The sequence below is a fragment of the Mercurialis annua genome, linkage group LG1-X, assembly GCF_937616625.2.
Source record: "Mercurialis annua linkage group LG1-X, ddMerAnnu1.2, whole genome shotgun sequence".
Taxonomy (NCBI): domain Eukaryota; kingdom Viridiplantae; phylum Streptophyta; class Magnoliopsida; order Malpighiales; family Euphorbiaceae; genus Mercurialis; species Mercurialis annua.
In genome coordinates this window covers 53,574,134-53,588,208 of record NC_065570.1, presented here as the reverse complement: position 1 = coordinate 53,588,208, position 14,075 = coordinate 53,574,134, and the positions used below count along the sequence as shown (strand labels likewise).

The 14,075-nt window shown below is 29.5% G+C and overlaps 1 protein-coding gene across 1 annotated transcript; it reads right to left on the bottom strand.

Annotated features, from left to right (window-relative positions):
* Positions 1–967: 967 nt before the first annotated feature.
* LOC126664788 (uncharacterized) lies at positions 968–1,866 on the bottom strand. Its single transcript, XM_050357339.2, has one exon. The coding sequence runs from the start codon at positions 1,722–1,724 to the stop codon at positions 1,104–1,106; it is 621 nt and encodes a 206-aa protein (XP_050213296.1). The 5' UTR covers positions 1,725–1,866; the 3' UTR covers positions 968–1,103.
* Positions 1,867–14,075: the final 12,209 nt, after the last annotated feature.

Sequence of the window (14,075 nt, the reverse complement as noted above, 5' to 3'; positions counted from 1 at the left end):
GAGCATGCGTGCGTAACAAATTAGAGGTTTCATGTATGCAAGAATACATTGTGTGTGGATTCAGCTGAAAACTATGCTACAAACAAATATAACTATCATAACCCTATAGAAAGCTTCAATCAACTACAGCGAGCTGCAGGATCTCCTTGGTCTGCCGGAAATTCACGATCAATAGCTGGAACCTGACTGTTTTTGTGACCTCTGTTAAATAGTGGTGTTGTTTTTCTTGATGTGTACAAATTTAGAATTGGTATGGTGATTATAGATGACTAAGAAAGGTTTGTCTAATGCTGCTCTCTATGTTTGTATTGACTTATGTGAAGTAAAAGAAGCAGGAGCAATTAGTTTACGTGAAGATCTGTCTTGAATATTGGACTTAATTTTTTCATCCCATTTTCTTCTCTTACTATGAAAATTTTAGATAAGTAATTAATAATGGGCAAAATGAATTTTTCTTTCGAACAATTTTAATGTTTTTATCAAATATATCACAAATCTAATCAGTTTGATGCCTTTATCCATTTTTTTTTGAGTTTTGAGCTAATGTGGTGTAGTATGTTGTTCGTCTTTATGTACAAAATTTATTCTACGTGTCGTATATAATCTCACGACATGTCAACTCCAAATGAGTCGTGATGTTAGTTAAAAATTTAAAAACTTATGGATCGAACTAACAAATTTAAAAATCATGGTATATTTGATAAAAAAAATGTTAAGGTTGTGGTAGATAGATTCACTTTGTCTTAGTAATTATTTTACTTAAAAATAAGAATATAATTGAGTAGTATTTAGACTGAGTACTATTATTGTAAGAGAATTTTGTGTGAGTATGATTGTATGAATCATAAAAAGATCGATGCAGATAATTTTCTTTTTAAATTAATATTATAAATTGAGTTTTAATCATTAGATTAAATTACTGATAAAAATACAGTTAAATTATACACAAGCAAGACTGCAAGAGGACTAGATAACCAACTAATAAACAAGTTTTATTATGTCAAAATCAAAGAAAAACTAACAGTGATTGCATATGTAAAACAACTAACATTATTATTTTGATTATTAATATGTATATAATCATCATCAACGAATATAGTTAATTAAATCAATTTATTAACCAATTTCTGATCAGTAATCTCCCTTGTTAACGCCGGAATACAGCTCGAGCTCCTCGCAATACCGCCTTTCTTTTGAACATTACCACTAATATCCCTATCTCTAGGACTAATAGACTTGGCTCTACTAATACTCGAACTCCTCTTCAACATCTCTCTCATTGCTTCAGCTTGATACAAAATAGGGTTTACTCTGCAAACCCTATTAAACTTAACACAAGCACTCACATGTTCATCAATGGCTTCCTCTTTCTTCCCTCCATTTTTCTCCATTTCTTGCTGCACAGCTTCGGCACATAATCCACAAACAAATTTCCCTAAGAATTTGCCACGAACTCGTTTCATATACTCAATAGTACACTCCTCACTCATTCCGCAGCACTCGCATTTTCCGTCTTCTGTTTCCGAAATCGATGGAAGAAGATTTGATGAAGAATTTGATTCCGTTGTTGTTGTCGTCATCGTCGTCGCGGTTTCTTTGGTTATTAGGTCAAATGAAATGTCGGAAATCGTTCTTTGTAGACCTTCCATTGAAAGTCTACTAGGTTTGTGAATATTCATGTTGTCTTTTGTATTACCGTATGAACTCATCAATGTCTGTGCCATGACTGGAATTGATTAAGAGCAATGAAGTAGGGTTTGTGATAAAGAGATTAATTTTTAAGTATGTGAATAAACAGATGCATATGTGGGTTCAATTTATATAATTGTTTCATGAACAGTGTTTGGATTGTTGAAACTGTTAATAGCCACAAAATGGGATTCACGAAACACCTGGGATTTTCATGAAAATATATATATATATATATAATACCTGAGGAATTAGGAAATTCATAATTAAAAGGTTCCTAAAAAAGTATTTTTTTTATTTGTTCTTTTGAAAAAGTTTATTGATGATTTATATACAGGTGAGAATAAATAGTTTACAATCAATCAGTTTATTAAATTCTTAATTTCTATCTGATCTGAATTAATCATTGATTTACTGTTAAACTCATCCGACTGGCGATCTGGATTGAATTTTAAAACAATAATTTTTTTAGTTTAAAATGATAAATTTTCCCTTTTCATTGTTGTTTTTAGAAGAAAAAAAACAATGTTTTCCCTTTTTAAAATGATAAATTTTCCCTTTTCATTGTTGTTTTTAGAAGAAAAAAAACAATGTTTGCCCTTTTTATTTTCTTTAATGATATAAAGAAAATGATATTAATTTTGACCTAAACTCGTGAGATTGATAGTAATTATTCCTATATGAAATTCATTTACAAGGAAAAACTAATATGTAGCCAGTAGCTTTATTGGTCTTTCACGAGACGATTTATTCCATCCATAAAATGTTAGAACACTAAGGATTTTTTTTAATTAAGTATCTCAGAAATGATGCTTCAATATCACAAGAAAGATGATAAAAGCTGGTATAGTTCACATGCGTCCTGGAACAAAAAGCAAACTTTTTCTAAGAAACGCTTTCATTTTTTCTAGCTAACTGATTAATTAAATGGCTTTTGAGTTTGATTATGTGGAACTTGTTTAAAGAGGAAAAATTAAAATACTTTATACTCCTTTTTTTAAAGAGCAAAATTATGTGGAACTCGTTTAAAGAGAAAAATTATAAGCAATTATTTTTCTATCCTATCTTTTTTCTTTTAATTAAAAGGCAAAACCTATTTTAAAGTTTTTATATTTTTCATTTTTTGATTTCATCCCTAATTTTTTTTATTTGGTCATTATATTTTTAAAACAGTTTTGTGAAATCCTTTTGTAAACAAAAGTGCGGAAGTGTGGTCACTACAACAAAAATGATCTATTGTGACATTGAAAAAATGTCACTTAATGCTTAAAAAACGTCACTTAAAGTTTATACCAATATTTTTCACAAATGTCACTAAAGTGTTACATTAGTCGGTGTCGTTATGCGTTTAAGTGACATTTAAACTAAATGTTTGTAGCCATTTATAGTAACATTTTTTTGTATTTATTGTGACATATATTAAACATTATTATATTATATTATATAATAACATTTATAAAGTGTTACAATAATTATTTAATATTTTTCCAATAATTCGGCTATGAGAAAATATTTTTCTATAATATTATGAATTACAATAATGTTTAATTCTTATTTTTTTTCTTCATTCATTATTATATTGATTATGGTTAACACAATTCAATCATAAATATTAAAAAAAACAAAATACATAAATTAGCAAGATAAATATATTTAAAAAAAACTAGCATTTTTTATTCATTGATATTTTGATTCTTTACACAAACTAGTAAAAACAAAAAGAATAAAAGATTAAGTTATATAACATCTGTTTTTTTTTTCCTTTAATTTACATTGGACTCTTTTAGCTAGTTTATCAGAATGGTAAAATGATAGATATATCCTCTTTTCCAACGACAAGCTCCGGAGAGAACCAAATTCTGAAATTTGATTTATCCACTTTCTTGCTGTTAAGAGTGCTATGGGGTGTCAAGGCTCACCAGTCACCACTAGCACAATGCTGCAAACAAATAAAATGTGAAGTAGAAAGATTATCATTTAACAAATATAAAATTAGGATTTATACAACAACCTACCTGAATCAGAAGATCGTCACAAGCATGCCAATTCTTTTTAGTTATAAGGAGCTAACCTTTTTAGTTGTAATTTTCAAAGGAGAGTTTGGATTTTCTATTCTCCTTGAATAGCATCTTCTCACCAAGGACTTAGAAGAGACTGTGTACTGTTCCTGCCACATAATTTTCACTGGAAAAAGGAAGAGCAACAAATTTATTTTCCGAGAGAGATCTAGGAACCATTAATATAGAAATCAAACCACATCAAAATCTAAAGGATTTCAAAAAAACAAAAATGATAACTGACCTAAAATGAAACTTGAAACTTGTCAGAAGAAGATCCGCCGGTGCATGCTCGATATGTTTAAAATAAAATAAAAAGTTATATATATAGAAACCTGATTTGAACTTTCGGAAGCCGGCGCGAAGGAGTCGTACGGAAGCATTCGAAAGGTAGCATGACGGCGGCAACCAAGGAAGAAAGGGAGAGACTGTGAGAATGAGCAGCAGTTTCTGGATTAATTCAAGCACGATGTTACTCTAAGCACAATTTTAATCCAAGCACGATGTTAATTAAATAAACTAATTTTTCTATAAAGTAACTGTAGTTAAAATTGAAATGTAGTTAGAGATAAAAAGTGGTTAGATGAAAAATTGAATTTCAAATTAAAGTTGAAAAGTGATAATTATTTTTACTTTAATAATTAAAAATACATATTTACAGTGTCATTAATTAAATATCACTCTAACATTGATTTATTATCCTAACTGATGTTTGTTAAAAATGTTACTATAAAAATGTCGCTAAAGATTGTTTTTGTTGTAGTGGGTGCACTTAGGGACCAAGTAAACTTATACCTGAAAGTATAAAGATCAAGTAAAAAAAAGAGTTTATAAAATTATTTTTAAAAATATAAAGATCAAATAAAAAAATAAAAACATCTGAGGACAACCAAAAAAATGAAAATACAGAAATCTTATATGTTAATCCTAATTAAAATCCTTTGAATGATTTGGTGCCACTCTTAATTTATCCTTTAAATACTTTTGGTTTAGTTAGCTAAGTTTTAGATGCCACAAATAATAAAAGCAGATTTCAAATTTAATAATTTTAATTTATTTCTCTCTAATCCACTACTCTAGAAATATTTTTAATCTGTTTATGCATATTTCTTCAGATTGATGCATGCATCGAGCATTTACCACCGAAAGGTTAGTCGTAAAGTACACAAATTAATCATAAAAACTAACTAATTATATAAATGAAACTTTTCTTATGTTAATTTACAAACTGAAATTGTAGTTATTATATATATAGTCTCCCAAGGGGTAACATAATTTAGAGATCATTAAATTATGAATGTATGTATCAAATTGAGTAACCTGTTTTTATTTGTTTATTTCTTAGCATGGAACATCAATTTCAAATCTTTTATGATTTGATTTTGAGGTGACATGCGATGTATGTTTAACTAGCGAATATTTTGAATAGTTTATGTTTTTTGAAGAATTGAATAATACTTCATTTCGTATGTTTTCATCACTAATTTTAGAACGAATTCTGATATGTGACTATTTTATGAAAAGATAAAACAAATATTCAGTATTTAAAACAATAAACTAAAATCTAATATATATTTCGATTGAGAGCAAAACCACATCCACAATATAGTGATCAATTTAGGGGAATAGCAATTTAGTGTGAGGACTTTAAATAAAAAAATTAATAATTAAAATATAAATAGTCCTTCACGATAAATTCACAATAGTATGTCATACTAACTAACGTTTTAAAAAAAAAAATCAGTACCTAAAACTAAATAAAATAAAGTCATTGATATTTTATTTACATTCGGTTTATAATTAGTTTACTTTACTCTTTGTATGGATTATGTTTAATAAAAAGGGAAGGGAAGAGAATAGAAAGCGATTTTTTTTTGTTTGGATATAATAATTAATGGGAAAGAAAAGCAAATACAACTTATTCACGGTGTCCTTTTATACAAGTAGAAATTTATTTCACCCCAATTTGGGATGTAAAAAAATTGAACTCTTTTCGAAAATAATTTATCCACTAAACATCTTCTTTATTCTTATCAGTTTTTAATGAAGATTAGTATACTCCAATGCGAAGCCACATGAAGTAATAGATGGTCAATTAACCGCCTTTTGTACAAAAAATTGCACTAACATTATGCATTAATTTGTTCAAGTTATATAATTATACTCATTTATAATAGAAATTGACCCTTTTTATATTTGTTTTATATTAAATTATAAAATTTGATGCCCTTAAAAATAATTTATGACTTTACCCCTGGTATATACTCATACATATTCTTTTTATTATGTTGAGTTTTTTTTAACCTAACAATTGGTGTGTATATTTTTTAAATTTGTTTTATATAATTTCAAATATTTAGTCATTTAATTTAATTATATTTTTTTATAGATAAGTTTTTTTTATCTCAGTTTATTACTTATATATATATAAATTTATGTATGTATGTTGTAGCTTGGAGTTAAATTAGAGAGCAAATTTAAACCTAGCTAATTTAATCCTTTGGTAAGTTGAGCTAGTCATGATACTAAAAATTTCACCCTTTTAATCGAGTCAGGTTGTCAGTGTGTAGACAAACCAAATTCACCAATTGTATTTATAAATTTATAATAATATTTTACAAACATGAATAAAAATGATAGCTCTTTGTTCTAATTAGTTTTTATTGATCGTTAAAATTATTTTTTGATAAGATATTCTTTTATTAATTAAAATAGTTGCTGTATTTCTTTCTAAATATTAAAATATAGACATCTTATTAATTAGAAAATACAACTTAATTAAATTTAATAATAGTCAATTAACAGCTATAAAATTGTTAAAAATAGCCAATATATATATATATATATATATATATACTAGTTTCGCATTACGTGCTATGCACGTGGCTCGTAACGTAACTCGTCAATTAACATATTAGTAAATTTATTATAATTATATTAGTTTTTTTATTTATAATTAATATTAAATTAGTTAAGAATTTTTGTAAAAGTAAATATAATATATTCGGTTATTAAATTTTTTTTCCATACTGAATTTATTCTTCTTTTGGTTTTATAATAACCATAATTAAATAATTAACTTAATTTTATTAATAATATTTTTAAAAATAATAAGATAGAAATTTAAATAATAATATATTGACCAAATACAATATTTTAATTTTGTAGTTCAATCAAACTAAAAGATAGGTATTCCTACTAATTTTGAGGCAATGTAATTATATTTTACATACTAAAACTAAATTGGAGATTATTTAGCTACCTATTCTAATTATCACTTTAATTACAATAGTGATTAATTAAATAACTAATTAGTTAATGACTATAAAACCTTTATTTAGTAGTAAACTGAAAAGAATTATTCAGTAAATTTGCATGTCCCCCCTCCATCCGTGCTTTTATATATAGTATAGATATATATATCATCTAGTCATACTATAAGATAAGACATGCTATTTGTATATATATATAAAATTGTTAAAAAGGGCCAATATATATATATATATATATTATATATATATATATATATATATATATATATATATAAATCTTATAAAGTTACAATTTCCCTTCCCTTTTATTCTATTTGTATAAATAAAAAATAAGACATATTATGTTCATGTATCTTCTAGTCATACTATATATATTCAAACACAAATAAATTGATAGTTTAACTTTTCTTTCCATTTTATTTCTTTTCCTTCCCTTTATGAACATGTATCTATGCAAAAGTTTGGATTTAATTTAATTTCAGTAAAAATGTTTATTAGTTTATGTTCTGTGTATCATGAGTTTATTTTGAATTGAGGCGATATGAAGACAAAATGTGTAAATGATGGGTAGAATAATGGTTTTGGTAGAAGATGTGTTCAAAATCAAAGGGACCAAAACGGACAAGTATTAGTCACCACATCGGCTTCTACTCCAGTTCATGATGGAGAAGAAGGCTTAAGAGGCCATGGAGAAGAAGAATCATTTGCATATCATTTGTTTGAAGCACCTTCTAATTATGCACTCTCTCCTTTCCATGTGTTTTATTTGCCAATATCTTCTACTTTCATAATTTTTTTTAAAAATTACCATCCACATTTTAAACCACGAGACTACCACTTGGTTATTAAAGGGTATATCTATCAAATAATTTCAATGTGAGAAAAATATTTTATATAGTACATTGAAGTATTTATTCGATATTGTGGTCAGGGCCGGACTTTCTCATTACTTTGTGTTCCAGCGTACAAGCCTATTTATAGCACAAGATACAGCCTATACACAATCTCAAGATAATATTTGTTGCCACAGTAATTTGAAATTCAGAATACAAAAACATCATTTATCATGACTTAGATAGAGCTTATGGTGGGCAGTTGATCACCTTATTTTTTAAATTTCATAAACAATATACATATATACGTTAGTAGTATAATTTTTCGACCTTAAAATTTATAGCACGTACTTACCACCTTAATTTCTTTATATTATCTATTTTATAAATTTTCAGTACAATCTTGCTCATTTTATATAAAATTTATGGGTCTGTCACTGATTGTGGTCAAATATATAACCTTAGCAACAAAAAGAAGTCTCCATTTTACCAATCCAAGATTTCCAAATATGTAGGTGTTTTGGTTTTTCTTTTTTCTTTTTTCTTTTATTATTATAATAGACAGTTTAAATAGAATACATTATATTGGCCAAATGACTAAAAAAAGAATATTTTATAAAAAATTCACTAAAGTTCAAACTTTTAAATTTTATTCAATTTGTATTAAAATGTATAATTTTGTATTAATTATATCCAACTACACAATTTTCCTTATGTGGCGCTAATGTGTGGCATAATACCACATCAGCACCACATAAGTAAAATTACATAATTGGATATTATTGAAAAGAAATCATATGTTTCATGGCAAATTGAATAAAATTAAAATATTTGAACTTTTGTGAAATTTTTATAAAAATTTTTGGTCATTTGTATATTTGATTTTTATTATTTTATCTATTACAAATTACTCTCATACCCTCCAATTGTATTACAACTAACTATTTAATATCCTTTATTTTAAAATCCTACTTAACTGTTCCTCGCGCTCAATTTTGTTAACTATTTGATCCCTCCATTAATTTCAACATTTACTTTCAAAAAATTTAGTACATCACTTTGAATTTTGCTAATTGTTTGGTCCAAAAACGGATCTAAGATAGGGTCAGGAAGTGTCTGAGTCCTACCTCAAATCTTTTTTTTTAATAAAATCGTTTTTTAAAGAGACTATAATATTTGTTTTTCTAAATTATAATCTCCTTTCTTAAAACTTAAAAAATTAAAATTTTAAGTATATTTTTTATAGTATATAATTTATTTATTTTTTATATTGTGCCCTATTTCAAGTTAGGGTTTGACTTCATCTCTGGTTTGGTCCCTTATTTTTAATTTTTTTAAAATAATTTGGTATCTTATTTTTAATTTCATTAATGATTTGGTATCTCAAATTAATAAAGGAATCTGGTAGTTAATAAAATTAAAATTGAAGGATCATTAAAAAAATTTTAAGTAAGGGCAAACTCTAATTATGATATGTAGTAATGTGCTCTTTTATCTATACTATATATAAAAGCACGGATGGGGGGGACAGGCAAATTTACGGAATAACCCTTTTTAATCTATATTAAATAACGGTTTTATAGTCATTAACAAATTAATTATTTAATTAATTACTAAAAATTATTATAATTAGAGTTTTAGTTAAAATAAAATTGTATCATGATAGAGGAATACTAATTGAGTATAGAAAAAATAGCTAATCTTTTCCAAATTAATAGGAATATCAATCTTTTAGTTTGACTACACTAGCAACACAATTAATGTTATCCAAATATGACATCTATGAACCATGCTCTCCTCATGAAGCTTGGATGGCATATGATTACGTGTCCGGATAAATTCTGGGTTAAGATTCTTCGCTCTAAATACTCCTTTGACGTTGATAATTTCCAAAATTTAACGAGAATCTCTGGGGCTTCACATCTCTGGAAAGCCATTAATAGAATCTGGCCTATGGTTTGTGGAGGGGTGAGATGGGCTCTTGGTGATGGGGCCAAAATCCGTTTTTGGATTGATCCGTGGTTAGAAAATTTCAGCAGTCTTGCCCAGTTGGCCATTAACCCAGTTCCTGATTCTGATTTGGAGCTTACTGTCAATTGCTATGTTGATGAGAATGGTGACTGGAATTGGGATAAGCTCTCTAATTTCTTTCCAAATGACTTGTTGTTAAAGATTGACAAATATATTCCTCCGAAGAACGGTTATGGTGAGGATTTCATCTTCTGGGGTCACTCTCCTTCGGGTCTTTTTTCTACCACCACTGCTTACAAAGCTTTGGAGGATAATGATTGGGGCGAAGAAGATTCTGCTTGGAAATTAGTTTGGGATTGGCCAGGTCCCGAACGTATTCGTCATATGTTGTGGCTAGCTTTACATGGTAAACTCCTAAGCAATACTGAACGGTGCCGCCGTCATATTTCCAATAGCAGTTCTTGTACTCGCTGTTATGGGAACGATGAGGATTTAGAGCATATTCTTAGAGCTTGTATCTACCCGAAACAAGTTTGGCTGAGGATTATTGATCCTTCTATGAAACAGAGATTTTTTGATCTGAATTTTAAAGATTGGTTGCTACATAACCTGTCAGGAACGAGAAACTTACATTCTACAGGTAATTGGAACTGTCTTTTCGGGATTACGGTGTGGAGGTTATGGCAATGGAGGAATAACACAGTGCTAGGGAAAGAAAACACGAATGTCAGTCAAGTGGTTGAGGATATCTACCGTCGGTTTGAGTATATTCAGCTTGCTCGTGCTAATCGCCATCTTCATTCTAACATTGGCAGTAAGAAGCAAGACATTCAGGTTGGGTGGAAATGCCCTCCGGAGTTATGGGTTAAGGTCAACACGGATGGAGCTTTCAGTTCAGTTAAAGGTGTGGCTAAGGCGGGGGGTATTATCAGAGATAGTCTGGGATCTTGGCTCGCAAGCTTCTCCTCTACGCTGGGTAATGGGTCAGTGTTGGAGGCGGAATTTCGAGGAATGTTCTTAGGGTTGCAGCTGGCTTGGAAGCTGGGGATGAGGAAGATAATTCTCGAGGTGGATAGTAAGGCTGCTGTGGACAAAGTTCTTAGTCAAAATGATGCGGCTCATTTGTCAAACATTGTTACTGCCATTCGGAACTTGATTAAAAGGAATTGGATTGTTAAGGTGCATCATATCTATAGGGAAGCTAATTTTGCAGCGGATCATCTAGCGACGATTAGCAACGATCATGTTATTGGGTGTACGTACCATGACAGTCCTCCTCCGAGCCTTAAATCTTGGATTATTCATGATCTCCATGGTACCTCTTATAATAGGAATGTTAGTTTCTAATTTTTTCTAGGCTTTGCCTCTTTCCCTTGTACCAAAAAAAAAATGCTATCCAAATCTTTATTAGTTATGTGTAAATTTACAAAAAAAAATTAATTTGATTTTTTTAATATTGTTTTAAAATAATAACATATGAATTGACGAGTCACGTTACGAGCCACGTGCGTAGCACGCAAAGCGAGACTAGTCAATGGAAAAATGATAATTTTATAAAAAATATAATCATATTTCATTCATAATGTAAACATAGATCAACTCCATCTATTAGTATTAATTTTTGAGAAGAAATAGAATGAGTAAGTTGGAATGGAGAATGAAAAGTCAAAAATAGTGGGCAACAATAAAGAAATTAGGCGACGATTTATGGACGAAATAACCGATATGGTTTGGGCGATGGTGGTGAGTGGTGACTGAAAGGGAAGTGACTGTGGAATTTAGCTTAAATGAATTTAGAAGATGTAGACGTCAACCAAATCTACGCGACTATTATTATATAGCCTATTACTGGATATGGACGCGCTTTGCGATAACATCAAAGTTTATCTTGTGCACCTTCTTTTATTTTATTCTAATTTTGCTTACATTTTCTAATGTCAATACAAATTTAATATGAACAAAGGATCACTTTACCTGCTGAAGTTAGTACAAAATATCAAAAATGTCTAAATTAATAAAATAGGATCGTTTTTATCCTGAACTTTATAAATTTGGTACAAAAACTCTCCTCCCCACTCTCATCTAAGAGAGTGAGATACACTCTCTAATTTTAATAGTAGTTTCGTTTTACCATGATAGTTTTTGATAGAAAAAGGTTTAAAATGGTCCTACATTTTTTTAAACATTTTAAATTAATATTTAATAATTATAAAAAAATAATTTCATCCCTTTAATAATAAACATAAAATAACAAATTAGCCCTCCAATTTTAATACTTTTTACAAAAAAAAATATTTTTTTATTTATATAGATATTATTAAGGTGCTGCTCGTCTCAGACGAGCACCGACCTGCTCGTCTGTCACGACCTAAAATTGAGGGCCGCGACCGGCGCTAGGGAATGGGAGTGGTAGCTCCGAAACCCGTAGTAAGCCTAAAAATCACTATAAATTTTTTTCGCGAAACATTCACAAAACGTTTTTATAAAACTTCTTTAAACGATACAAAACGATCTTTAGAAATCAGGGTCTTACAAAGCGATATCCATATCAAGCACTGTTCTGTTTCTCACATATATATATAAACGGTTAAAAGCGCAGTCTAAAACCTTTATACATATCAGAGTATAAGCAAGATATTTAAAACCGTTTGATAAAACATAATTACACTCTAGGACTCGACTACTGCAGCACTACTGATTTATTCCTTCTTTTTGTACTCGCGGACTTCTGGAACAAGGATAGAAGTCTGTTACACCTGATACTATACACCTGAAACATAACACTATTGGGGGGTCAGCTATTAAGCTGAGTGAGTTATACTTTACTTACCATATTATCAAAATAAGCATCGCATTTAAAAAATATATATATACAATTATGTTTATAAGCAATTCCAACATATACAAACACAACAATTACAAACAATTCACTAAATACAAGTATTTGATCCGAACGAAACCTTAATCTTAAACTACTTAACCTCTCCTAATCGGTATCATATTCGAATCAAATTATTTCAATCCAAGTGGTACGGTCCCGAGATAGTTCGACCGAGTTACCGCTACCACGTGGCATAGTCCCGAGATAGTTCGACCGAGTTACTCATGCCACTGCTTAATCCCAAGTTGTGGGTCCCGAGATAGTTCGACTGAGTTACCCACCAGATACGGGTCCCGAGATAGTTCGACCGAGTTACCTCGTATCTGCCAAAATTATAATCCTCCTTTCCGATACCCAAACATATTCCATTTCATAATCATAAATATGATCAACATTTAATGAGCTCATATCAAACGTTTCAATGTACGAATATCTAGACTCTTATAAACACCGGTGATCACACGGCCTATTGACGCCCAATAGGTAGCTCGTTTCTTCGGATCGTATACAAATTCACATTCACAAATAATCGACAAGTCATAAGCAAAGTAATGCAATTTATATATCAAACAAGTCAATCTAATACAATATAGTTCAATCAATAAACAAACAAGTTGAATATAACTCAATCATATACCAACAATCCAAATCAAATAATTCAATCCAAATAACTAATGCGATGCATTTAATACTAACATATAGTGTATATATAAATTAATTGTTATAGGATAATACGAGTGAGTAAAATATACTCACCGCTTGCTATTCATAATCTTCGATAATAGCTAAACGATGTCGTGTTCTTTAAGTTCCGGGTTCCATTGGTACGCCTCGCCAAGTCTACACAAATTCGATAATATCTCGAATTAATTACAATCTAACTATAATTAATTAATCCAAAACTAGGTTTCTAGCCAACTTCGGCTATTGAAACCGTTTACTTAAAACAGTCCGACCCCTAAACAAAATTGACATTCCTAAAGTTCAGAACGTCGCCTACAAATTTCGTTTAGGTCTCAGACTGAGATTCGCACTCAAAGGTGTCGGAATTTGGCCCTGAAGTTAATAACTTAGTGCTGTCCTAAATTTCAGAACTGTTATGCGTGACATAATATTCTGATTTATTTGAGCCATTTAGAGGTCGATCTAGCAGAAACTTATACTTAGACATTTATAGAAAACATCTTTAAGTTTCCGTACCAACAAGCGGAACTTAATTCGGAGCTAAATAGCTCGAGATATTGCCCTTGCAACATGGCTGTTTCGCAGCGTAAAATTTCCAGCAACATCGTCAAATTCTCAAGTTATCTCTTTAACGTTTCGGTCGACTAAAACAGCCTATATACTCAACATTACACCAATTACTACAGCC

Bases quoted from the DNA above. Each gene is read 5' to 3' on its own strand.
- LOC126664788 (XM_050357339.2), bottom strand. From the start codon at position 1,724: ATGGCACAGACATTGATGAGTTCATACGGTAATACAAAAGACAACATG.